Source organism: Aquarana catesbeiana, linkage group LG02, assembly GCF_042186555.1.
Source record: "Aquarana catesbeiana isolate 2022-GZ linkage group LG02, ASM4218655v1, whole genome shotgun sequence".
Classification (NCBI taxonomy): Eukaryota; Metazoa; Chordata; class Amphibia; order Anura; family Ranidae; genus Aquarana; species Aquarana catesbeiana.
In genome coordinates, this window is record NC_133325.1 from 154735754 (window position 1) to 154761731 (window position 25978).

The window sequence follows — 25978 nt, forward strand, 5'->3', positions numbered from 1 at the left end:
GTTTGAACAGATTTAAGTGTGTTATTCCTAAGAATTACAGGCCTACAATATAAAACGCCAAATTTCCATGCAAAATAATTGTACCGCTTTGAGCATCAAAAATCGGACATAATCATACCACCAGGGAGGTTAAAATGCTACTTTTATGTAACATAGTGGGATGGTAAAGCTTAAAGTGAAAGCATTTAGGGTAGTTTTATTCCCTTTTGCGACACATAAACACATACTGGAAAAATCAGTCTGAATTGCCTTTATTGCATTAAGATAAAATTAATTTGGCTTGACAAGGGCACAAATTGGCGCAATAGTGTCTGTTATGGAGAGCTCTGCAGAAGCATTGGAAGCCAAGGAGCTGATCATTTTAGCTCCTGGGCTTAGTGAGGATGCTGGCAATCACAGGCAGTTTCAGCCTGAACACCTCAGCCCTGATTCCTAGTGCCATTTTAAAATGGCCATTCTAAAATGGCACTGGGATTCAACATGAATATGCATGTGCTGTTTGAAAAGACTTTCTCCAATAAGATCAGTGAAGCAGACAGTGGATATTCAAGTCAGTTGAAGTAGAATTCCCCTTCCCTTTCCTAACACCTACGCTAACTTACCTGTGTAAGAAAGATGTATACACTTAGACCCCTTTCACACTGAGGAGCTTTACAGGCGCTACAGCGCTAAAAATAGCGCCTGCATAGCGCCTATCTCTCCAGTGTGAAAGCCGGAGAGTGTATACACCGCTCCTAAACCGCTCCTGCCCATTGGTCTGAATGGGCACCGCTGCAGAACCGCCGGCAATGCGACGCTGCAGCGACGCTTTGCGGGTCGTTTTAACCCTTTCTTGGCCGCTAGAGGGGGATTAAAACTGCCCCGCTGAATAGTGCCACTAAAACGACAGTTAAGGGCCCGCACCGCCCCAGTGTGAAAGGGCTCTTACCTATTTTCAGGCCTCTCCGGCTCGGTCACATGATCTCCCCTGTGTCAGCCAGTGGTGGCTGCAAGGAGAGGAGACAAAACTCAACGACAATGGCTAGTAAAGTCTGGAGTGATGATGTTACCTACAGGCTTCAATGGCCTATCCATTGTCGGCAGCTTGAAAATAGGTAAGTAGCCACATCTTTCTTGTACAGGTTAGTTAGCATAAGTGTTCGGAGGGGAGTGGGGAACGGTTTAAAGGCTAGTAAGGTATAAGCTGGAATTCTAGTTTAAGGCGGTATTAAACCCAAAAGCAAACATTTATTATATTACAGCTTACCAATTCTTAGATGTGATGGCTGCATTCATTTTCTTTTTAAGGCTGTCTTTTCTTTTTTTTTTTTTTTTCACCTGGTGATCTGGCCAGTAAGTCAGTTGTTTTTTAACAAAACAAACTCTCCTACAAATGTATCAGTAAGGCCTCATGTACACCGCTGCAAATAAACGGACGTTTAGGAGCAGTTGGGCATTTTTTTCAGCAGCCCCTGAACTCTCCTCTATGTTATCTTATCCGTCCATGAACACTGAGTAGTTTATAGTCATTTAGAGGTAGTTGAGTTTAGTGGCATTTTTTTTTTACGCAAAAAATTGCATTCAGGGTGGAATTTTATTGGCATTTGAAACGCCAAATGCTTGTAACAGCTTGCAAATGTGTCTAAATGCGGTAACTCACCTTTAGCCATGTTTCATTTATAGGCGTTTTCAAAGGAGATACATTTCTAACCATTTACAATGTAAAAACCGCGGCTAAATGCGGCATGTATCACGGCACAATGGACATTTTTAACCATCGGTTACTAGCTGTTAAGTTCCATCGTTCAGGAGAGGTTTTTCAACGTCCCGTGTACATGAAGCCTTAGAGGGTTGAGACAGACCATTTACCACTAACAGTGGTGCTTAAAATGATTAGCTTTTATTTAGAAAAAGAAAAAAATGTAACTGCTTGTGTAACTGCAGCGTGGGTTGGAGTTCGGCTTCAATTAGTTAGTGTTTCTAAATCTGCTAGTACAATCAACGCTCCCCTCTCACCAGGTGAAAACAGAGGGAAAAAGAAAACTAACTCAGCCATCACATCTAATGATTGGTAAGCTGCAATATTTTACATTTTGGTTTTGGGTTTAACCACTTCACGCAAACCATTGTACTGGCACATCGGTAAGAGGAAGTGGATGTATCAGGGTATAGCTGCAGGCTATGCCCCGAAACCGTTTTTTAGAGTGGGCGGTCTGGTGATAACGGCTGATACGGCTCAGCAGCCGCTTGGCCGTTATCCCAGGCAGCGGGAGGGAACGCCCCCCCTCCCGCCACTGTTCACCGCTCTTCTCGGGCCTTCCATCCCACCGGGAGACCCGAGCCACCATCCGGCACATCCGCCGACTAGACTGTGACCCGAACAAAGTCACAACGTCACTTCTGGTTTACTTGGCTGCCAATGCGCCGATTTAAAAAAAATTACAGTGTTCAGAAACTCTGATTTTGGCAATCTGAATACTTTGAAGTCCAAAGGAGGATTTGTGTTCTTTTAGACCCCCGATCCCTCCATAAAGAGTACCAGTCACCACCTATTACTGTCACAAGGGATGTTTACATCCCTTGTGACATCAATAAAAGTGATCAGATTTTTTTTTAGGGGACAGGGTTAAAAAAAAAAAAGAGAAAATAAATAAGAAAAAAACTAAACATTTTTAAAGTGCCCCGTCCCCGCGTGCTCGTGCAGCAAAGAAAACGCATATGTAAGTCACGCCCGCAAATGTAAACGGTGTTCAAATCACACATGTGAGGTATTGCCGCGATCGTCAGAATGTGAGCAATATATTTAGCACAAGATCTCCTCTGTAACTCTAACCTGGTAACCATTAAAAAATTTTAAAGCCTCACTTTGGAGATTTTTAAGTTTGTCGCCATTCCACGAGTGTGTGCAATTTTCAACCGTAACATGTTTGGTATCTATTTACTCAGCGTAACATCCTCTTTCACAATATTCAAAAAATTTGGGCTATCTTTACTGTTTTCTTATTTTTTAATTCAAAAAAGTGTATTTTTTCCCCAAAGATTGCATTTGAAAGACCGCTGCGCAAATACTGTGTGACATAAAATATTGCAATGACTGCCTATATTTCTATAAAAGACTCTAAGTAATTTTCTAGCAAAAAATACTTATTTTAACTTGTAAACAAGTGTCAAAAATGGGTTAGGTCCTTAAAGTGGTTAATACTGCTTTAACCACTTAAGTACCAGAAGATTTTCCCCCTTAATGACCAGGCCATTTTTTGCGATACGGCACTGCGCCGCTTTAACTGACAATTGCACAGTCGTGTGACACTGTACCCAAACAATATTGACATCCTAAATTTCCCACAAATAGAGCTTTCTTTTGGTGGTATTTGATCGCCCCTGCAGTTTTTATTTTTTGCGCTATAAACAAAAAAAAACGTCAATTTTGAAAAAAATATATATATTTTTTACTTTTTGCTATAATAAATATATAAAAAAAAAGTCTTCATCAGTTTAGGCCAATATGTATTCTTCTACATATTTTCGGAAGAAAAATCACAATAAGCATATATTAATTGGTTTGCACAAAAGTTATAGCGTCTACAAAATAGGGAATAAATTTATGGCATTTTTTTTTACTAGTAATGGCAGTGATTAGCGATTTTTAGCGGGACTGCGTCATTGCGGCGGACAGATCGGACACTTTTGACACTTTTTTGGGACCATTGATATTTATACTGCGATCAGTGCTATAAAAATGGTCTGATTACTGTATAAATGTCACTGGCAGGGAAGGGGTTAACACTAGGGGGTGATCAAGGGGTTAAATGTGTTCCCTGGGAGGTGTTTCTAACTGGGAGGAGGAGAGATGGGATGGGACTGACTGGAAGAGGAGAGAGATCGCTGTTCCTGATCACTGGGAACAGACGATCACTTTCTACTCCCCTGGCAGAACGGGGATCTGTTTGTTTACATTGACAGATCCCCATTCTGCCTTTCTGTAGAGTGATTGCGGGTGGCCACGCGCATTAGCTCCCCTGCCGTGCAGCGGGTGCCTGCTATAGCTGTTTAAAGGGCCGTCGTACAGCTACGGCGATTCACGGGAACGAGCCAACATGCCGCAGTATAATGACAGCGGCTGGTCGGCAAGTGGTTAAGTAAAATATTATTCATCTGCTTTTGTTTCAATTAAATGTAGAGACTTATTATTAAGCCTAGAATTCAACAATTAAAAAATAGCTATCATTCCTTAACATTTTATTTTGGCTTTGCAAAATGCACTCTGTATTAGATTTCCTCCAATGTAAGCTGTATATTCATAAAACATGCAGTTGCACTCAGTGGGATGTGTGCTCGGTTGCTGCATGTGGCTTGTGCACATATGTGCATATAACACTTGGCTTTAGTAAAATCTGAATAAGTTACCCTACAGCATAGGTTACCCTACAGCATCGCCTGTGAATGACAGCTTGGCAAGCGATCATACACTTTTAGTAAATTAGGCCCTTAATGGGAAGCACCATGAAACTGCCTTGGCATTTGTCCAGCGGAAAGAAATATTTAAGTGGTATTTTTCACAAACAGATCAGTGTGCTGCACAGACCTAATAAAGTCCTACAGTGCCCCCAGTTTTTACAAGCAGGCATAGTGCCATATTTAAAGAGGAATATATTTAGCTTGTTCTTACATATCTGACTTTGTTCAGATTTAGAATCAGCATGCACTTTACCCATCCAAGACAAAGCAACAAGTTTACTGTACTGCCACCCTTTGCATCGGCCAGTACTCATCTCCCCTTTAATCCCTTTAATTCTACTCTGTTTGACCACCAGTAGTGTTGATACTTGCTGATTGACTGCTTTGGCGCCTAGTGCTTCCACATGGCTGGCAGAATTTTCAGGCCTGTCTAATCTCTAAGGCTAGGATCACACCTAGGGTTTTATGAATACAAGTTTTTTGCACACATTGCTTTGTGTGTTTTTTATGTGTTTTACATGCTACAAGCAAAGGGCATCCCCGTAGCCTCCCTGACGGTATTCCCGAGTGTGGCTCGGGGTTAAATTTCAGCACCATTAGCGGTAACCCCGAGCCACACTCGGGATTGCATTGCAGGATCCTGGTGCGGTACACTTACCTTGTCCCCAGGATCCTGTGATGTCCCCCCCCCGCGGTGTCTGTGGGCTCTGTCCTTCTCCGAAGCCTCTCTGTGCCAGGCTCCGTTCCCTGCGAACGTCGCGACACACGGGGGCGGAGCCTGGTGGCAAATTCAAAAGAATGTACAAACCATAACACATACAGTACTGTAATCTTATAGATTACAGTACTGTATGAAATAATTTCACTTCCCTTTTGTCCCCAGTGCTTTGGCCCATGCCCTGAATGCAGTTTTAAATTATATATACTGTTCTTTCTGCCTGGAAACTGGAGATTGTCCATGGCAACCAAAAAGTGTCCCTTTATGTCAAAAGTGGCTTTAGACCAGCTAGAAAACAGCGATAGTAAATTAGAACACTTGCAGAATTGAGCGACAGTGAATCGTGGGGAAATGTATTTTATTATCATTATATTATTATTTTTTTTAATTATTTATATTTATTTATTATATTATAATTTATGATTTTGTGTTTCAAACTTCATCATACCCGAGATATCTACTAGACTCTTGGTGGAAAGATTTAGGTGTGTTATTTTTAAGAATTACAGGCCTACAATATAAAACGCCAAATTTCCATGCAAAATAATTGTACAGCTTTCAGCACCTAAAATCCAAAATAATCATACCGCCAGGGAGGTTAATTTCAATGGGCAGCCCTATGCATAACAAAGTAGCTCATGTACCTTTTTGGGTGTTGAGCTTTGCCCGTTTTTTAATCATGCATTTTGATGTGTGCCAAAATACTCATCTGCTTATCTTGTTTGCGATGCCATTAACAATGGATGGTGCTGCAACTGCTACATGCATTTTGTGAACGCACGTAAAAATGTGCACTACGGAACACTGAGATGTGAACCTAGCCTAAGTTTTGACTTGCAGCTTGAACAGGACATTTTGGTGTTGATTTACTAAAACTAGAGAGTGCAAACTCTGATGCAGCTCTGCATAGTAGCCAATCAGCTTCTAACTTCAGCTTGTTCAATTAAGCTTTGATAAAAAAAAAAACAAAAAAAAACATGGAAGCTGATTGGTTTCTATGCAGAGCTGCACCAGAGTTTGCACTCTCCAGTTTTAGTAAATCAACCCTTTTCTCTTGTCTTCTGATGACTAGAGCAGCAGTGCTGTTAAACGTGTAGTTAAAAGGAAGGTGATTATGTGTAGCTTTGGTCATCAGTTTAAGAAGCCATCTTGTTACTATAAAATAACTCAAATAGTGCTACTCTGTAGAGGAAAAACAGTAATACTTACCTTTCCAGCAGGCAGTGACTCCAATGTTCACTCACTTGCACCACAGTATGTAGCAGAGTACAAGATATTTGACAAAATATCAGATACCAGTGGTGCCCATTGGTCTGCTAGATAGCAAAGAATGGAGGGGCTACCCACTGGACAGGTAGGTATGATTTTTTTTTCTCAGAGGGTACTATTGAAGTTTCATACCAGTGTCAGGGTGACTTTAAAGCAACCTGTTGCCTTGTCTTTTCTTTGTTTAAAAAAGATCTACATACTAGTGGGAAAAGCATTTTTTTTAAGAAAATGTCTAAATATAACTATTTATTAGATTAATTTGCTTTCCCTGCAGAAGCAGAAAATCTGTTATGCAGTCCTGGATTTCACATCAAGAGAAAAATGTTTCTGTTTTTCTGTCTGCACATTATAACATCAAACTGACTAATGGCATAGGGAAATCTCATACTGTATCATGGGAGAGTTTTCCTGGTTGCCTGCTCAACTGCTTAGTGCTAAGGCAAAGGAACCACACTTGGCCTCTATTTTTTTTTATTCTTCCGCAGTAATAGTCTCAGTCTCCAGTGTTTGATTCTCTCCCAGCTGCATTATCCAGTGGAAATACAGTACATCTCACTTAATACAACATACTTAATGGTCCTGGAAGAAGTAATTGTATCAGTGGAGCCCTGCTATCTCCAAAGACATTCATGCCTTATTTTTAAATGGCAACCATGTGCCATGTGATTAGGGCTTCTGTTATCACCAGAGGCATTCATGCCTTGGTTTAAAATGGCCACCATATGTGCCATGTGATTTACCGTACATGTTTGGTCCACCAGTGTCCTTGATACCCTCCAAATTGCCCCAACCCAACTAGGCTCTCCACTTTAAGCAACCATCCACTCTGTGACTTTTTCTGTATGTTCTGACAACTGACCCTATACTGTCCTACCGCACATGTGCTATCAACCAAGCACTTCAAGATAACAGGAAGAAGACGGGGTTAAACTTTGGGACAGAGTGGTGGCTTTACTGCCCATGACTCCAGACACTGAATACAGTAAATACAGTAAAAATGTAGTCCAAAGCACCAAAATATATTTACAATGTGTTTCTTTTTTTGCAAGAGCAAAACGTTTTGTAAATTATGAATGCCTCTTCTCACAATAAGTTTTTTTTAAATGGGTTTACATCCGCTTTAAATACTCAAGCCAAAATGTAAATAAAATTGGCCAAAAAACACAATTTTTTTTGCTTTAATCTGCTGTTATTTTACGACAGTGGCAGTTTATTCTTACCATTCACCTAGCCTTCCATGAATGTCTACCTGTCAGTCAACCCTATGCTGACCATTTCAGTAAAGATTTCTTCTTCTCTCTTACAGAAACCTTTATGTAATGAGTAACCTGTGAATTCAAGCAATTATTCCTAAATGACCAAAATCTTTTTATTGATCCAAGTTTTATTTTATATTGAAAAATACATGTTGTATGTAAGCTCAAATCATTTTCTATCATATACCACAGCAAAGTTGCAGCACGCAGGCCTTTACCTATCTATCTATCTATCTATCTATCTATCTATCTATCTATCTATCTATCTAGATAGATAGATATCTACATATAGATATATATAGAGAGAGATAGATAGAAAAATATATAAATAAATATATCTATATATATCTATATATCTATAGATCTATATCTATAGATCTATAGATATAGATCTATAGATATATATATATATATATATATATATATATATAGCTACTCAGAAGCAGTTGAAGCATACTGCATTTGATTTGCTTCTATGTTTGATGCCCTTGTACATGAGCCCTTATGGTTTGTCCTATATACTTATTGTGAAAGAGGGATGCAACTCTGTTGCTTCCTAATGCATGCAAAAGTTATTCTGTATACTTTGGTTTACTTTTCTCCACAAACATTTGGAAGTTCCCATCCTTTCTGCCTTAGGGCTCTCTCTACATCCTCTTTTTGCCTGTATCAAACAGCTTCAAAGACATAGGGAAGGCATGCAAGACTTCTACTTTCAGAAGGCTATTAAAATCCAGAAAGAGTAAGTAAAATGTGCGAGTTAAAAGGAAAGCTGGGTTTATATCACATAAAAGGATTGAAACTGTAAACATATGTCGTGAAGTGGCACCTGGGTATGTCTTTAGACATTTCACAGTGTAGGTCAAATTGGAGATGGTTGGCTTTGAAGACATGTTTTCCAGATGCTGGAGACTTTATCAAGGTACACTTGTTAATATAGAGGGACATTGTGTATTCCTGTATATTAGAACCATATATTTATACCATATTATTTCTACTGTTCCCACATATTCAATAAAAGTAATGCCCAAAGCTGAAGTATACTGTACTATAAACATGTCAGTATAAAGACGTAGTAAAGACGTATGATGGTAATAAAATGATACCCTTCTCATTATAGCATAAAAAAAAGTGGTAGTGTATAGGGTGCACCAACTATGGCAACCTATAAAAAAGCCTATTTTTGTGACTATATTAACCACTGCAGCTGCGGGAGGTTCTCCCCCCTCCCTGACCAGGCCAATTTTTGCGATACTGCACTGCGTTGCTTTAACTGACAATTGCACGGTTGTGCAACACTGTGCCCAAATAAAATGTATGTCCTTTTTTCCCTCACAAATAGAGCTTTCTTTCTTTGAAAAAAGAACAATATTTTTTACTTTCTGCTATAAAACATATCCAATAAAAAAATGTAAAAAATCAAATTTCTTCATCAATTTAGGCCAATATGTATTCTGTCAAATTCTATGTTTTCGGTAAAAAAAAATCCCAATAAGCTTATATTGATTGGTTTACGCAAATGTTATAGCGTCTACAAACTATGAGATAGATTTATGTTTTTTATTTATTTATTTATTTTTTTACTAGTAATGGCAGTGATCAGTGAGTTTTTAACGAGGCTGCAACATTGCGGCGGACGAATCAGACACCTAACTGACACTTTTGACACTTTTTGGAGACCAGTGACACCAATACAGTGATCAGTGCTAAAACAAATGCACTGTCACTGTACTAATGACACTGGCAGGGAAGGGGTTAACATCAGGGGTGATCAAAGGGTTAAATGGGTTCCCTGGGTGTGCTTTCTTACTGTGTGTGGGATGGTTTAAATGTAGGAAGACAGATATCCGTGTTTCTGCATAGCAGAAACAAAAGATCTCTGTCTTCCTTACTAGCAGAGCAGCAATCTGTCTTGTTTACATAGGCAGACCGCTGTTCTGCCTCTCTCGGAACGATCGCCGGGTTTCCGGCGGACATCAGGTCTGCTGGACCCACTGATTGGCTCCCATAGCCAAAGAAAAAAAATCACGTACAGGTATGTGATTTTGCACTTAAGGGCCACCCTGCCGCAGTATATGTACGTGGGGAGGTCCTTAAAGCTGAAATCTGTTTGCATACTTTGGGTTGCACTACATTATGATTTGTGCCAAAAGATATACATTGTATCTCTAAAACCTTTTTTTAACTTTGGATGGCGTGAGGCAGCATTACAAACTCAACTGTCAACTTTCTTTCTGTTTTTGTCTCCATTGTGAACATTTACCCCTCTATTTTTACTGGTGACAATTGTCACCAAGAAAGAAAGCGAGATGAAATTAAATATTTTAGGATTCAAGGTCCCCAGAACAAGAGGTGATCGGAAATATTCTAACAAGGACACTTGTTCCCGGTTATAGCGGTCTAAGATGGGAATTTCCATCTTCCTAGTCCTTATTTATTAATCAAAGCATAATATCAGACCAACATTTTGGGACCACTGTGGATCATAGTGTGTAGAATCACACGCAGTGTTACCAACACCTATAAACAACATTCACCCAATTTTAAAAAATCCAAGTGTTGGTGAAAACATCTCAAGAACGTAATTTTCATGTCAAGACGGAACCCTTTCAAACAAAGCTTGCATTGCTTTGACCTTGTGAAACCTTGATTTGTTAGCATTATCCAGTCTTCAGATTTTTGCACTTGAAATTCATCAGTGCCATATGGAATGCCATGGGGAGATGTATTTATTTTCAAGAAATTGGCTGGCTGGCCAGCTGGAAAAATTTTAATTTTCATATGTCTTACCAGGGGAGTCTTAAATAATAAAAGGGACATGATGGAGTTGATTTACTACAGTAGAGGGTAGGGGCTCATTGCCAACAAAGTGAATGTTAGTAAATAAGTTCACTCTTTGTTTACATTAAATACCCAATCATATGTGGGGAAAGTTGAGTGCATTAATGTATAAAATCATCAGTAAATATCTGTGCTTCCATCTCCATATTCATAATGGAATCAGCTCTCCTGGAAATACACATAAATAATATCATTGTGTAGCCCATGTGATTTCCCTGCATTTTTATATTTGTTTTATGACTCATTGCTAATCTTGAAAGTTCCTTAATTGTATGTGCCTTTTTTTTTAAATTGGATGGGCTTGCTTCATATTTATGGGTGATTTGCAGCCATGATTGCACATTGTTTAAATAAATTATGTTACATTACAAGTTCTGTAATGTAAGTCAGTTACTGCAAGTGGTTATAATTTGTAATGTGCATACATATGTAGGTTGTGCATGCTGTACAATCAATACCTCTTACTATATGCTCCTCTAGGTATTGTGCTGCATACAATAATCTTTTCTAAGAGAGACATAGAATCCTATCAATGCATGTTATTACCTAGCACTACAGAAAAAAAATACCAAGCCCCCACATTTCTAAAAATATTTTGCTAATTTTTGCAAGGGCATGGGAGAACACATAGGAATATTCACATTACTCCATAGACCCGCAATCTTCCTCCTCTCCGACTGCAGCTGTGAAGACCGAGCCATCAAAGCCACTCTTTATGCAAGTCTCTGACTGGTCTCATTGCTACCTATCTCTCCAACGTCATAACTCCTGCACTGTAATCAATGCAGAGGAAGAGACCACGTAAAGAGGATGGGACATGGCCACTGGTAGAAAGGTCACATTTCAATGAAGTACATGAGTGCTGGCTGTCACAGGACCTTAAAGTAAGAAGTAGCCCATCCCCCTGCAAAACTAAGCAACCAATTCTTCATGAGCTGGTGGAGGCTATTTATTTCTTTTTTCATGTACCTGGAGTCGAGCTGTAATGCTTTAAAAACCCTGCTTTCATGTATCATTAGTGATACCATATGTACATAAGGGCTGCCATCACCCTAAATGCAACACAGTTTGAGACCATGGGGTTAATTTGCTAAAGTAGTAGAGCCTGTACCTAGCAAAGTAAATGTTCACAAAGTAAATGTTCAAAGAGACTGCTAGTAAATAAGATCAAGCTGTGTTCACTCTGAATACCCAATCATGTGCTAGCAAAAATTAATTTTTTTTCATTTGTTTTTTTATTTCCCTTGCATTGGTTATTCTCAGTCAATACAGCTTCTCCTTATTTGTTAGCAGTCACTTTCTAAAGTGAACATACACTTTGCTTGATGAACAGTCTATATTTATTTAGTAAGTCCACCGTCTTATCACCTACACCTAGACTAAAAATGACATGATTGTGGTCAGAGCATCATACTTTAATAAAGTCTGGAAAAGGGATACAAAATGTAATTTTGTTTGGTTATGCTGCAATATGGCCTGTTGATTCAGCTTGCATTTAATTTATTTTTATTAATAATAGGTGAGCTTTAAGCACATTTTGCATTCAGTGCTTAGTACATTGGATTAGTTATTAGTACTCCCCGGTTCAAATCCCAAACAGGACAATACCTGCACAGTTTACAAGTTCTCCCTTAGCTGGTATGGGTTTCCCTCCACACTCCAAATGCATGCATGTAGCCCAATTGGTTCCTGTCTGAATTGGCTCTAGAATGTGTATTTATGCATGGGACATATGGACCTTGTAAGCTCCTCGAAGGCAATGCCTGTCCAATTTGCAAAGCACTGCGTAAATCGCTGTGTTCTATACATACCGTTAGTAAATAATAACACATATTTTATCAATAGACTGACAGTATTCTAGAAACACCTGATCATTGTACAACACCCCCCATCCATTGGTGTCCTAGACACCAAATTTTATCAATATATTCACAACAAGACAGATATTATGTATGGTGCTGTACAGATTAATGTTTTGCTTCTGAGTAACATGCCTAATGTTTATTAAAGGAAAGCCACGGGAAGTCAGGAAAACAATGCACTTTGCTCATGTCTCATCTATTGCTACAGTGCCAAAATTGCAGAAAATTATTATATCTTTATCAATGGTCCATCCAAAAACATATAAATGGACATGGGAAAGTACACTTTTGGCAATTACCATTATTCATAGTCTGTAGCTCTTATTTAAAATGAACCTGTAATGAAAGAAACATTAGGGGGTTGCTTTACTAAAACTGGAGTGTGCAAAATCGGGTGTAGCTGTGCATGGTAGCCAATCAGCTTCTAACTTCAGCTTGTTCTATTAAGCTTTGACAAAGTAACCTGGAAGCTGATTGGTTTATATGCAAAGCCGCACCAGATTTTGCTCCAGTTTTAGTAAATCAACCCCTATGTTACTGACCTCTGGTTCTGAAGATGCTAGTTGCCTGGCTGTCATGCTGACCTTTTGGCTTTAATACTGTGAATCCCTGACCCAGAACAATTATGCAGATAAAGACCTATGCCTTTTCTCTGATCTACCTGATCTGCATTATTGTTTCAGGTCATTGACTTTGAAAAGTGTCAGCATAACAACCAGGAAACTGTCATTCTCAGAAGTAGAGAAGCAATTGCAGCCCTTATATATCAATTTAGGTTTATTTTAGATCGTATTGTAAAATTGATGCTGCACAGACCTTCATAGTTTTGCTGTGCTACATGCAGTGGCTCACTTCTATGCTTATTGTATTTTTACTGGAAGTTTTCTGCATTTTGCCTGTTTCTGTATTTCTGAATGTTCTGCTCAAACATGTTTCCTAGCAGCAGATTTTATGCCTGCAGTACTTTTTCACAGTTTCTCATTTTTGTTTTTTATTTAAACTTGAAATAACGCTTTAAAGTGTATTTTAAAAAATACGCATGCTCAGACCTCAAAATAGTGGGTGTAATAAAAGGGTCATAGTAAATGTTATTGGTAATAAATTTGCAGGCTTTTTGGGGTTTTGTAGATGAACTAACATGGAACAAGAGGTAGCAAAAATGAGATGTTATCAAGGAATACAAAACAAAATTAAAGCTGGGAAACATTGAATTGAATGTACAGTTTTTTGGGGTAGCAAAATCAGGATTAAGCTATTGTCAAATGTCAGTCTCTTTATAGTATTATTTGAAATTTCAACACAAATGCCCTTATCAGTTTTACACAATAATTTGTTTAGTAACCAAAATCAATTTTTCAGAATCCATTTCTACTATTTCTACTTCATGATGATTGGTTGTCAGACAGTAGAAGATGAATTGTGGTTGTTTGTTATAGATTATTGCACAAGAACTACCTAAGAATTAGAACTCTATTACATGGGGTTGCTTGTCTTTTGCATTTCAGCCCTTCTGGTGTGGATTCAAAGAAAATGCTGGGTGTTCAGTGTGCCCCTGTGCCTTTAAGGAGGATTGGGCTACCTCCAGGTCCACCTGCCCTCATCTATCCATTAGAATGCATGTGCTCCCACTGTGGAGACTCTCATTAATTTACAGGAGTTAGGACTGCAGGTAATTCAGGGTGTCGTGAAGAGGCCTTGCAGCTTAGGCATGCGTTTTCAAATGTGTGCTAACTAAACCCCATTTTTTAACACATACTGTTAGACAGCCTAATTCGGTTGGTAAGCAGACTGGTTGGTGAGTTGAGCTAGGAATTTCTCTGGTTTTGTCTTTCGTGGATTCAAAGAATAACCTGCCTCCTAGTCTTTGTGGTTGATTTTCTAAGGTAGAAAGCTATGTTCACTTTAAATAGCTAATCATTTACAAAAACAATAAAAAATGATTTTGGCTTGTACTTAATTGGTGTTTAAGAAAAACACAACTCCATCATATTCACTAAGGCTAAGCTAATTGGAGATTTGAAAAGTTAAAGTTCACTACTGCTTTTGTAAATGAAGCCTTTTGTGCTCACAGTTATAAAGTGTTTTATCTAGAGTGGACACCACTGTGTTACTACAAAAAGGATCCCAGGCAAATAGAACTTTTCCGTGTTCTCTTGGAAATTCCATTTTAAAGTACATAATACATTTCCAAAGGAATCTAGTAGCTTTACACAGAATAAGATGTTGTATTTTCAGAACCGCCCTCTCTCTAAGGCTTTTCTGATCTACTAATGTAATATTTTAATTAGTTAATCAAACAAGCAAACAATGCCTTTAATGTTTCCTTGTTGGTCTTATAGATTTCCCTTTTTAGGTCTGCGCACTGCAGCACACACACCACATAAGTATGATATATATAATTGAATTTCCATAATCTAGTTAGGATGTTGACTTTTGTGAAAGTGACACCGCTAAATGTGAAGCCTGGAGTACAAAATGGAAGGGTTATGTACTCGTCAGTTAATTACTGTGCACTGCCACATTCAGATGTGATGTAAAGAGTTGACATAACGTGTGTCCGCAGTTAGATAAACCAATAAAATACGGAAACTGTAAACCATTACCCTGAAAATGATCTTTCTCCCTAGCCTTCTTTTCAGTTTTTTTTCTTACTTTTCTGTGAGTGAATTTCATCTCTGCCAATGTGCAAAGTTTATCGGGAAATTGTGGCCACATCTGCAGCTAATGTTCCTATGTTGATCCACATACTGTGCAGACTTGCACCGCACGACAGGAGACAATTCCGTCTTCCTTTGAAGTTGGCCCGGTAGTGGCCTCTGTGCACGTTCTGGTAGTGAGAAGGGGTAATGCTTGTTTGTTTTGTAAATCTTCATGTTGTGAGTTTGTATAAAGCACACGATGACAATTACAGTGGCGAAGGATCCGCTGTGCCATGTAGAGAGCTCCTATGTTAATGTTCTTTTTCTTTAAATGAGATCAAATTTGAGATTTGGAAAAAACACAAAGGGCCTCATTGTGAATTAGAAAGAATCAAATCTGTCATGTGTTGACTGTAGAAATCGTATTTTCTTAGGTTCATGCTTCTATTGCCATTGTAGAATAATGACATTTATAAATAATATAATACAGATTTAATTTTTCCATGTAATATGGCCACAGATAGACAGATATTTTGTTGCTAAAATATTCATTTTATGGCCATTCTCCTATAGTTACCTATTAATATTTTTCAGAATTAATTACTGTACTAATTTTTTAAATATATTTATGAGAAAATGTGGGTTTTGCCAGTTACATAATTTCTGAGCAAATTTTGCTCCCAACGAGATGCATTTTCCAGTATGCTGAAAGATTTACTAAGGAAGCAACTTTTATACTTGAGCCCAGTGATACTATTTTCCCTTCCAATACTTGAGCCCAATAAGACTGGTGAAATTTAAAAACAATAGACACACAATTGAATTTCTGAAGCTGGCACATATTTACGAACACAACTATTTACTGATTTACTAGCCCTTCACATCACATTAATTTACTAACCCTTCACATCAGCCCAGTAATCTATAGTAACTAGCATGTATTATTGAATATCTTTTTACATTTGCTTATGAGAGCATAGTTTTAAATGGCACTAATCATGATAAGGTGCTTTTTAAATTAATGGGTGGGGCATAGACAGGTCTTTTTAGGTAGAGTGAAGCAATGGGTTGATTTGTATTATACACACAAATCTGCATGTTGCCTACATTTACATGCAGTGAATTGTATTATTGTAGGCCCCTTTGGGGCCCATTCGCGCCAGTGGGCTGTAGGTGTGGTAAACAAATACCTGCTTGCAACATCTTATTCTCAAAGCACATGTTACATAGGGGTTGATTTACTGGCAAATAGGTTGTTCACTCACTCCATCAAAAAAAAAAAGGTGGACTTTCAAAGGAATTTGCCCTAGAGCTTAGTGAATGAGATGACGTTTTGCTGACTTCCTTATGTGCAAAATTTTTTTTTTATATTCCTTACATGTGTTGAGGTATTCTTTATTAAGTGAACTACTGGGGCAAACTTCCTTCCATAGTGCAATTTGTCTTGCTAAGTGACTAGTCTTTTTGCCTTTAATAAATAAACCCCATAGAGTTCATTGGTAACCCATGTAAGGCAGGCCATAGCTTATGCAGATTTCTAATCTTCCACCATGGGTGGAAAATTGCTTGATTTCCCCATCAACTCAGTCAATGTTGATGGGGGAATCCCTCCCACCGCACTATTGATTCTGCTGGCGGGGAGACTTCCCTGCTGGCAGAACACGATTAGTGTTGCTGGCTATAACCATTGGCACTAATCATTTGGGAAAAACCTGACAGGCTGGTTGTGCACAAGTCGATTGATTTACTGAGTTGTGTACAACCAGGGTGCCCATACAATAAATTGAAATTCAGCTGGTTGTGCACAAGTCAATCGATTTATTGAGTTGTGTACAACCAGGGTGCCCATACAATAAATTGAAATTCAGCTGGTCCCTGTTAATACTGTCAAATTTCAATCCATGTATGGCTGGCTTAGATCGCATGTAAAATAAAATGCACCACACCTAAATCAGAGAGATGAGTATTAGTCCTTAATGTGTAGAAAACATTTTGCTGACTTTTTTCCCCTACATCACAATGCAGCCTTCATAGACAGCAATTCAGAAAGAACTCTCCCTGCAGTGTCCTACGGTAAAAAGAAAGACCACAGGCAAATGCACAGACACAGTATGAGCTGACACTTCTACAATATTTTTAACACGGACTAAACACAGTTACCATGAGTGACACTCAGATCTTTATAACACAGGCCAAAGAATCAGCTGGCGTATTGAAAATGTAGGCTGGAAAAGCTAATCAAGATTTTCTCTATTTTATGTACTATTTTATTACATGTACACTGTATCTTTATATAATGAACAATATTACACAGTAAGCAAGCCAGTGGTATGGGATGTACTATGAAAGTATTTTGACATATCCACATCTCCAAAGAGTTGTCCTTGACTTCAAGGGAATGTTCACACTGGACCTGAACCTGTGGTTGCATTACGTTTGCCTCATATTTGTATTTTGGTGCATTTGCCATGAGTCACTTAGAAATAATGATTAACAAGGAGTAAACAAGTGGTCGCTGAGCTTGGTAAATAAGGTGAATTTGCAAGCACAACTTCACCATATTCAATAGGCTATGGATATATTCTCTGTGTTAGTCTTGCAAATCAAACTCATTGAATCTGTGTTGTGGACATTAGTGCAGTGTACACAACTTTGGTTTAATACCACGTAAATATTGCATGTTCTATTTCAGAGTTTATGTTAAATGTGGTAGTTTGTATTGAACCTCAATAAACCCCTAAAGTAGACCATTTGAAACTGGTCCTTTTTATTAAGTAAAAAAAACAGATGTAAATGTAAACCATTAAAATGTATATATCATCGAAAAAATGTAATCTATCTATAATGACCATAGTGTCAGCCCTAATCTCTGAGTTCTAGTTTGATATTTGCAGATTAATGTAACCTAATGGCTTTTTAAGTGCCTTAAGCTCCATCAGTGAGATCTTCGCTCTTAAGGCCCATTTGTCTGTCCACTACAAGGTGGTCTCATTCTACTTGTTGAATACTTCTTACTTTACATTAAAAGGAATGAAGCAAAAATAAATGTTTATGGCATGGAGGGTACAGGTAGGAAACGTTTCAGATGTGTTGCTGGAGTCTCTAAAAAATTTAAAAACGTTATTCAATTCTAGGTAGACTAACCCATTAATTTGTGATATTAATTATTGCTTAATCAACTGTTAATGCAAAATGTATCCCTTACACTTGCTATGGTAAAACACAATTGATAAATGCTATAATACAACAGCACATTTATAAACTATATAAATAGGTGCAATGGATATAGTAAACTATAGAAAACAAGAAAATAGCAAATGTCTGGGCTATTACTATCTTCACCATCAGTTCCTTTACCTCCATAAGTCTATTTTGCTGTAACATTTTCAAACCTGCAGGTGACTGCATCAGCTTGGTCCTTATATTTAGTGTACTAAGAGAAATAAGGGAGCTACCATTGTTGATCTTCTAGTAATATCAGTCACCTGACTGTCAAAGTTTGATATTTTCTGAATCACTGACCCAGAAAAAGTATACAGATTAGAAAGTCCCGGTGAAGTAAGGCTGACTTGTTCCAGGTCCATGCCTCCGAAACGAAAGAAGACATTGGATTAGCATGGAAGCCAAATTACAAACCTTCCCAGGAGAGGTCCCAGGAGAGGTCAGCAATGGCAGTTCCTATATTCTCTTAGTACTGCTTTCAAGCTTGAGGAAGGCTACCTGGATTTCTCTAGATTCAGTATGAGAAAAATTCTCCAGTATCATGCACACACAGAGGAATTACTCTGTAATAAATGACTTTTACGGGAAAACTAAGCACTTTTGTTTCAGATAAAACCATTTTGCACAGCATGTTGGAAACTGCAGCTGTGTCCCAGGAGAAGAAGCAATACTTTACTATGTTTTCAGAGTAACTCAGTTAAAGTTGATGGAAATCCAGGCCAGGCGATAGATTATAGGAGAAGTCATCCTAAATTCTATTCCTCTGTGTTTATCAGCAAAAACAGGAACGCTAATCCTAATAGCAGGCTGTATTTCATGGCCGGCTTTCCACCGTTCATTGCCAGAACGTGTAAACCTGCGGTAAAGTATGTCATTTTGGAATCTTCTGCTAGTGTTATAGAACTTTCACCGGCCTGCTGTATTTCTATAGTAGTAAAATCTGATATACTAAAGAGGTAATTTATACACTACCAAAGCAAACCTGTGCTTGCTTTAAACATCCAGTTAAGCTCACTAATATTTTCCCTAAACTGACTGAGGCCTTTACAGTTGTCAATGTGCAAAGTGTAGTTACCTGCAGCTGTTTGATGTCATTGATCTGACTCCTGCTATGTGTTACTGTACATTACAATTGCTCATGTTCTTTTAATAATAGCTTTATTGTTTTTTTCCCCTTTTTTTAAACACTAGATCATGTGCTTCAAAGACTGATATGCAAAGACAATTATTATTGAATCAGGGCTGCTACTATGTACAGTCTAATGTCCATTGCAACTTTCTATCTGTCAGCCAAATATATGTTACTTAAAAACATTAGTAGAGTGTGTAGATCAGATACTGCAATTCAGCCCAATGTAGGAATTTGTATTCTGTACATTTTTGCTTTGTATAATATAGCAAGGAATTTGTGCAGTATTTTTTTGATATTGGTCATTTCGGCAAAACATCACCAAGCTAATTTGTATGTTTGAATTTGCAATGTATTACATACATCAGTTAGATAGATCTCCATAACACCATCATAAAAATAAGAAAAAATTATAATAAACGTATTAATAATAATAAAATGAATGATAGATAATAGTAATGGTAACCGTGATTTAAAGAACCACATCACAAACGAGTTTCTAGTTAATGATTTTGTGGTGTTTCATAAATAAAATTATGTGAAAGAGCTCATAACTGAGTGGGGGTTCTAGGGAATTGTGGTTGCCAATCGCCCCTTATTCCTAGGAACATTGATTTTTTGTTATTAGAATTTCCCCCCTCTAAATTTCAACATGGTTCATCGTCATACTAAGATCTCAGCTTTTGCAGGGTTTTTTTTTTTTTTTTTTTTTTTTTTAGCTGTTTCTACTCCTATTATTGCCATTATTATATCATTTGATTGTAGTATACCACAATCTCCCAAGAAAATTTCAGGAGTAAAATGCTTATGTACACTTCCTAGGTGCTCCTTTATATTACTCTAGACCAGATCCGTTGCTTCAAGGGAAATATAAAATACAATAAAATAAATGGATTTCTCCTTTTGTGAAAAAATACTTCTGCCATGGCACCAGACATAGCCAGGTTTTGTAGATGACTCCCAACGTGATTTACTAAAGGTTTCATTTTCATGCTACTCTATATTAAATGTAAATATCCAATGAGACCCAGGTAAAGTTTTAGTTAAATTATATACAAAGAAGTTGTGTGAAACTGAAGTAGATTGGCCAATTTTGACTTCACTTACCACATTTTGTTTTGTACATATTCCTAATTTGCCAAATCCTGGATCTAATCCACCTAACAGTTTTCAACATTTGCTTTTCACAGTTTTTTTTTTTTCAGGCAAGGTTTTATGTCTGTTTTCCACAGCGCTATGCCCTTCGTTTCCTGAAAAGAAAAGGCAGCTTGTAGCTATTGCTCCTCGATTTGCTAAAGGTCCCAACAGGAGCAGAAAGGTCAAGTGTTAATTAAACAAGCATGATTTTGACATTTGTGTCTGTAAAAGGATGTGTCTAATAAAACTCCTTCCCCGCAGTGAACTCAAACTAATATATCACCTTAATTATGTCTTACAGCACTAACACGATAAGCTTTGACATTGACATATATTAAAATATAGCAAGCAAAATGTTTTCTGTGCTTTGCTTTCCTTTCTCATTAATGTAAGGGAAACCTATAAACTATAAAAATGCAGAACTTATATAAGATCATGCATACCACAATTTTATACTAAGATGTTGGACTTAAGGAATACCATTCTTTAATTTATATTTATTTGTTAACATATTGGCTTAAAGTTTTGTTTTATTTACATGCTTATGTTATTAGAATTTTTGCAAGTAAAATGTTAAAGTGCACAAAACCTTGCTAAAACTGTTGTATGTTTTTTAGAGTTACATTTAACAGAGATTTTCTTTCTTACCTTTTGAATGACAAAGAAAAGGGTATCAAAAGAAAATGAACAAACGGGAATGATAAGCACATTTAAAGCCAGTAACATAATAAAATTATTAAGCAGGCAGTAAAAATGAGCAGAAAATGCCTGCGATGACAGAACATATCACTCGGTACGCTGTGACGAACAGCAGTAGTCATTACTAAATCTACAGCAAGTAACAGATTTCCGCAGAAGTGAATGTATGAGATGTAATGTTTATGTCCTTTTACATCAAAACTTTATTTGGTTAGTTACCAACTAGTATGATATTTCTTAGCCATAACCACAACAGTTCATTAATCAGAGGTAATGACAATCCTTGTCTAGTTTGTCTTGAAATACACTTGGTGAATGTAATAAAGCAGTGCGGTGAGCAGTCAGGATGTACAAGGTGCACCAATCCAAAACAGCCAATCAGGTTTTAGTTTACTGCAGTTGGATCAATCAAGTGTTGGCTTTCTTCTGTACTTACCTTATTGAATAAACCAAGCTGATTTGTTCAATCTACATTTGCTTCTAGCCTTTATGTGATTTCCAGGATTATGAACACTTTATTATGGGCTGAGTGTTTAGAATAGGCAGCTAACTGTATTACAGTAACACATGTAAAGGTGCCAGTTCAGTTCTCTTCTAGGAACATTCCTGGTACATACACACACAGCAAAATACATCTTTGTCATGCACGCAGCCCCCTGCGTGTTCTACAATGAAGGAATGCTTAAAAGTTTGTTTATGTTACAACGTCCAAAGGCAAAATTTAAAAAAACAAGTCTATACCACAAAATAGACAAGGCAAACTACTTTGATTATTGGAGAAAGATGTTAGCAAGGCAGCTGAAACGTTTGAGATGAAACATTTGGACAGTTCTTGAATGCTAGATAAATAAGCTGTGGGACACAGACAATGTATAGAAATAAACATCACACATAGCTGCACGGATTTTCTCCGGTGGTCTGCATACCCTAGGCATGGGCATAAATCAACAGAACCCATACATATTGATTTTCAACTAAATGAACTACCACATGGTATAATTTAGCTGTCAGCTCAGATTTAACCACAACTTCATTTGTTACTTAAAACCCAAAGATACTAATAGCAAAGGTGAACCTTACTATTTCAAAAAGTTGTATGCGGTCCTTGACATGTCAATGTTTATTTCCACTATCTTGGAATGAATACTAGCAGATATACAAAGACATATGGGATGATGGATGTGAATCATTTTCAGATCCAGGCTACTTATTGCTACATAACACCAAACCATTTTTTTAAGGTGTTTACTGTTGGGATGAGCTATGTGAACACAACAAATATTCATATGCTGCGTTATAAAAAAATTTTTGTTTTCAAATCGTGAGAGAAAAGAAAGATGTGTTTTCATTATTTATCAGTAGGATAATTTTGTAGGTAGAAAACATATTAAAAAAAGGCTTTGGTGGAAAAGAGATTCCTAAATAGCAATGGTGCAAGTGTTAAGAAACATAATGCATCATCTTTTTCCTAAACTAAACATAGGATGCATATGTTTGCAACAAATTTATTATTGCCAAGAAACACTATTTTATTGATAATGTGCAGACATAATGGGCACATTTCAGATATATAATTATGTCATGTGTACTTTTGTATCATACATCTGTTTGGACTCATATACTATATCATTCTATCTAATTGTATACCTTCATGTTCTTTATAAAGCTTTGCTGTAGTACAGACAGTCCCCGGGTTACAAACCAGATTCTGTAGGTTTGTTCTTAAGATGAATTTGTATGTAAGTTGGAACAGGTACATTTTTTAAGTGTAACTCCAGGTGAAAAACATTTTTTTTACGTTTTTTGGATAGCATGGGTAAGAGTTAACAGCCCTGTAATGTTTGTTTTGCTGTCTGTGCCAGTGTTCAGAAGATTTCACTTCACTTTCTGTCCTTGTGACAATTGGATTTTGAAAATTTTGGATTGTCATGGAAACAAGGATTGGTGATAAAGCTTCAGCGGAGACACCTTTTTCCCATAATAACTCTTACAGGAGTGATTTTCCTTTCCTAGGGGTAGATTTCTTGTCACTTCCTGTTGTCTCCCTCTGTTTGTAAGTATGAGTCGTATGTAACCTGGGGACTGCCTGTAGTTTCTTTAGATGTTCTTAACAAGTAGTGTATTTTTAATGATTTGCATTAATTCGTAGACCTCTTTGATTGTATGTAACTCTGGGACTGCCTCTAGTTTCTTTTGATGTTCTTAACAAGTAGTGTATTTTTAAGGATTGTATTAATCTGTAGACCTCTACAAGTGACTTATCAGTGTTTGGCATTAGATATAGAATTGTGCACAAATTTGGAGAGAACATATATACAAATGTGGGCAGAAGGAATTTTTTTTTAATTTGATTCTTGTTTTCATATTTTAAGGTGCAATATCACATTTGTAAAATTGGATTGACTTCTAAGGGCAGTGATATAAAAAAAATATCATTACTCTTAGAACTTGGAATCAATTTTTTTTTTTTATGTATCCTCAGTGTTTTGTTTCTATTGTAAAGTTTAATAAAACTACAGACTGCCTTGCAACTTCCATGTTAGACACTGCTAATTGAGCTCTAAGTGTTGTGCTATGTTCAGCACTGGGCACCTTGTTGTAAGTAATGAAGTGTGGCTAAGACTTTTCCGGCTGTACAGTTTAATCAGTCTGGATAGTGTAATGAAGGAAATGCTTGCACCTCATTCCCACCCAGGAGACATGATTAGCTGTGAAAAGTGATAATGTGGCCTGGGTCAGCCAAGCCCTTCCTTGTCTAATTTATAACAGGAGTGTATAACATCCTTTTTTGCTTAGTGGTCTGAATGACAAGGATATAAATGACATGTGCACTGACTATTGCAAGCTTAAAGTGCCCACTAGTGAAACCATCTAACCCTGTGTGAAGACATATTGGCCACAAGCCTACAGAAAGTGTGGACAAGGATGTAGTTGCCTGGAGCTAGAGGAAAGTATACATTTATGAATAAACCCCTCGTGGTTTGCTGAGAGGGAAACAGAATATAATAGAAAGAAGTGAGATTTTGACCACTCTTCTGAAAATTATTGTCACACTAATGCATTTCCACCTCCTATATTATTACATAACACAGAGTTCCTTGATAACAAGGACATATATTAACTATAATAGTAGATCCTGGATGGTATCTAAACAAGCATATTAAACGTTCAGATTACCCTCAGTTTTTCAATCTTTGCATTTCAGATGAGCAGGCGAAACACAGCCATTGCAGACTCCATATAATACACATAAAACTGTTTGCCAAGCCTTGTTGCTTTCCCACATACCTTCTTGAACAGCAGGCACAAAGGACATCGGCTGGTGGCTCAGTGAGATGTTGACATGGACCAGGCACCTTCCATTCTCCAAACAGAGAAAGCGTAGCTGAGTCTTTCATGAGCAAGATAGTTACAGCTTGCAATCTTGTGGTCCAGCTCATCGCTCTGCAAGACTTGATACAGGAAATCAATATAACGTGAAGCCAGCTTCAGGGTCTGTATCTTGCTGAGTTTATCAGATGGTAGAGTAGGGATGATCTTGCGCAGCTCTGCAAAAGCGTCATTTAAGGACTGTGTGCGTTGCCGCTCTCTGACATTGGCGATAATTCTCTGTGTGTGTACATCCTCAAATGTTTCTAATGGGGGGCTCCTTTTGTTGCGTTTGCATGTTGGTGATAGGGGCACCCTCCCATCACCAGCTTTGCCCACCAGTACTGTGCGCTTACGTATGGCCTTTCTCTGTTGGCGCTCAGCCTCTTCCTCACTGGTTACCTGGCTGTCTTCGGGGGAGTCGGGGCATGTATCTTCTTCTTTCATCTTGTATGAAGTGGTCCCTGCTGCCTGAATGCTACTTGTGATCATCCCCCAGATTCCTGCTATGGAATGCACTCTTATTTGTGCCAGAATCTTTTTAAAGTGTTGGAGGCAAAAGGCTGTACCAAGTAAGGTGAAAAAAATTCTGGAAAGCAGCGTGTGTGTGCCAGCAGATTCAGGCAGAGTGTGTGCTCCTAAGCTTAACAGGCTTCCCGAATAATGCTCCTATCCGTCCTTCTTTTCTTTCACTCCTCATTTTTGGATGTTAAGGAGGGATTTCACAAGAAATTGGCCTTGTGCGTCTTCTGATTGGATCATCCAAGCCAATGAATTGGGGGGAGGGATCCATAACTTCTCTCTAACTTTGTGATTCCAAATAACTCTTCACCCCCCTCCCTCTCTCCTTTCCTTCAGTCAAAACCAATCCATCATGGAAAGGTAGTATAAACGTTGCTGGACATTATGGGTTCCAGATTTAAGCCCTGCAGGCACAGATGCACAGTGAACGGAAGGCTGGAGCAGACTGCCCATCAAGCAAGAAGTAACATAAAGGCGGCATCAGTCCCCTTAGGCGCCACTGAGGGGGTACAGGGGCCTTTCCCAGTGAATCACTGTTACCCCTTAAATCTTTCAGACACTTCATCATTTACATATAAAGGCTGCACCGTGCAGTCTCTGCATTCAGAAAGCATAATTTCTCTATCAACAAACGCTGCTAGGTAGAAGAAAATCTTTATATAGGATGAGGTTACCTCACTGGGGAGAGTGTATAGTGTAGAAGAGCAGCACAATAAACAGACACTGTTGTGACAGATTGTACCAGTGCAAATCCTAACCAGATGATGGGAAAACCCTTTCCTTTCCGAGTTGATTTTATAGACACGCATTATGTTTGTGTCCCGAAATCCCCTGATCGGAACAGACTGCCAGTAGTGTTTTGATGTTGCATTGGACCA

The 25978-nt window shown here is 38.0% G+C and overlaps 1 protein-coding gene across 1 annotated transcript in view; it reads right to left on the reverse strand.

The window, feature by feature from the left end:
* Positions 1 to 25443, reverse strand: part of LOC141127332 (twist-related protein 2-like) — an 87929-nt gene extending 62486 nt beyond the window's left edge. The window contains exon 1 of the mRNA XM_073613652.1: positions 24498 to 25443. Coding sequence (XP_073469753.1) covers positions 24537 to 25070 — 534 coding nt within the window. The 5' untranslated portion in view covers positions 25071 to 25443 and the 3' untranslated portion in view covers positions 24498 to 24536. The remainder of the gene's footprint in view (positions 1 to 24497) is intronic.
* Positions 25444 to 25978: the final 535 nt, after the last annotated feature.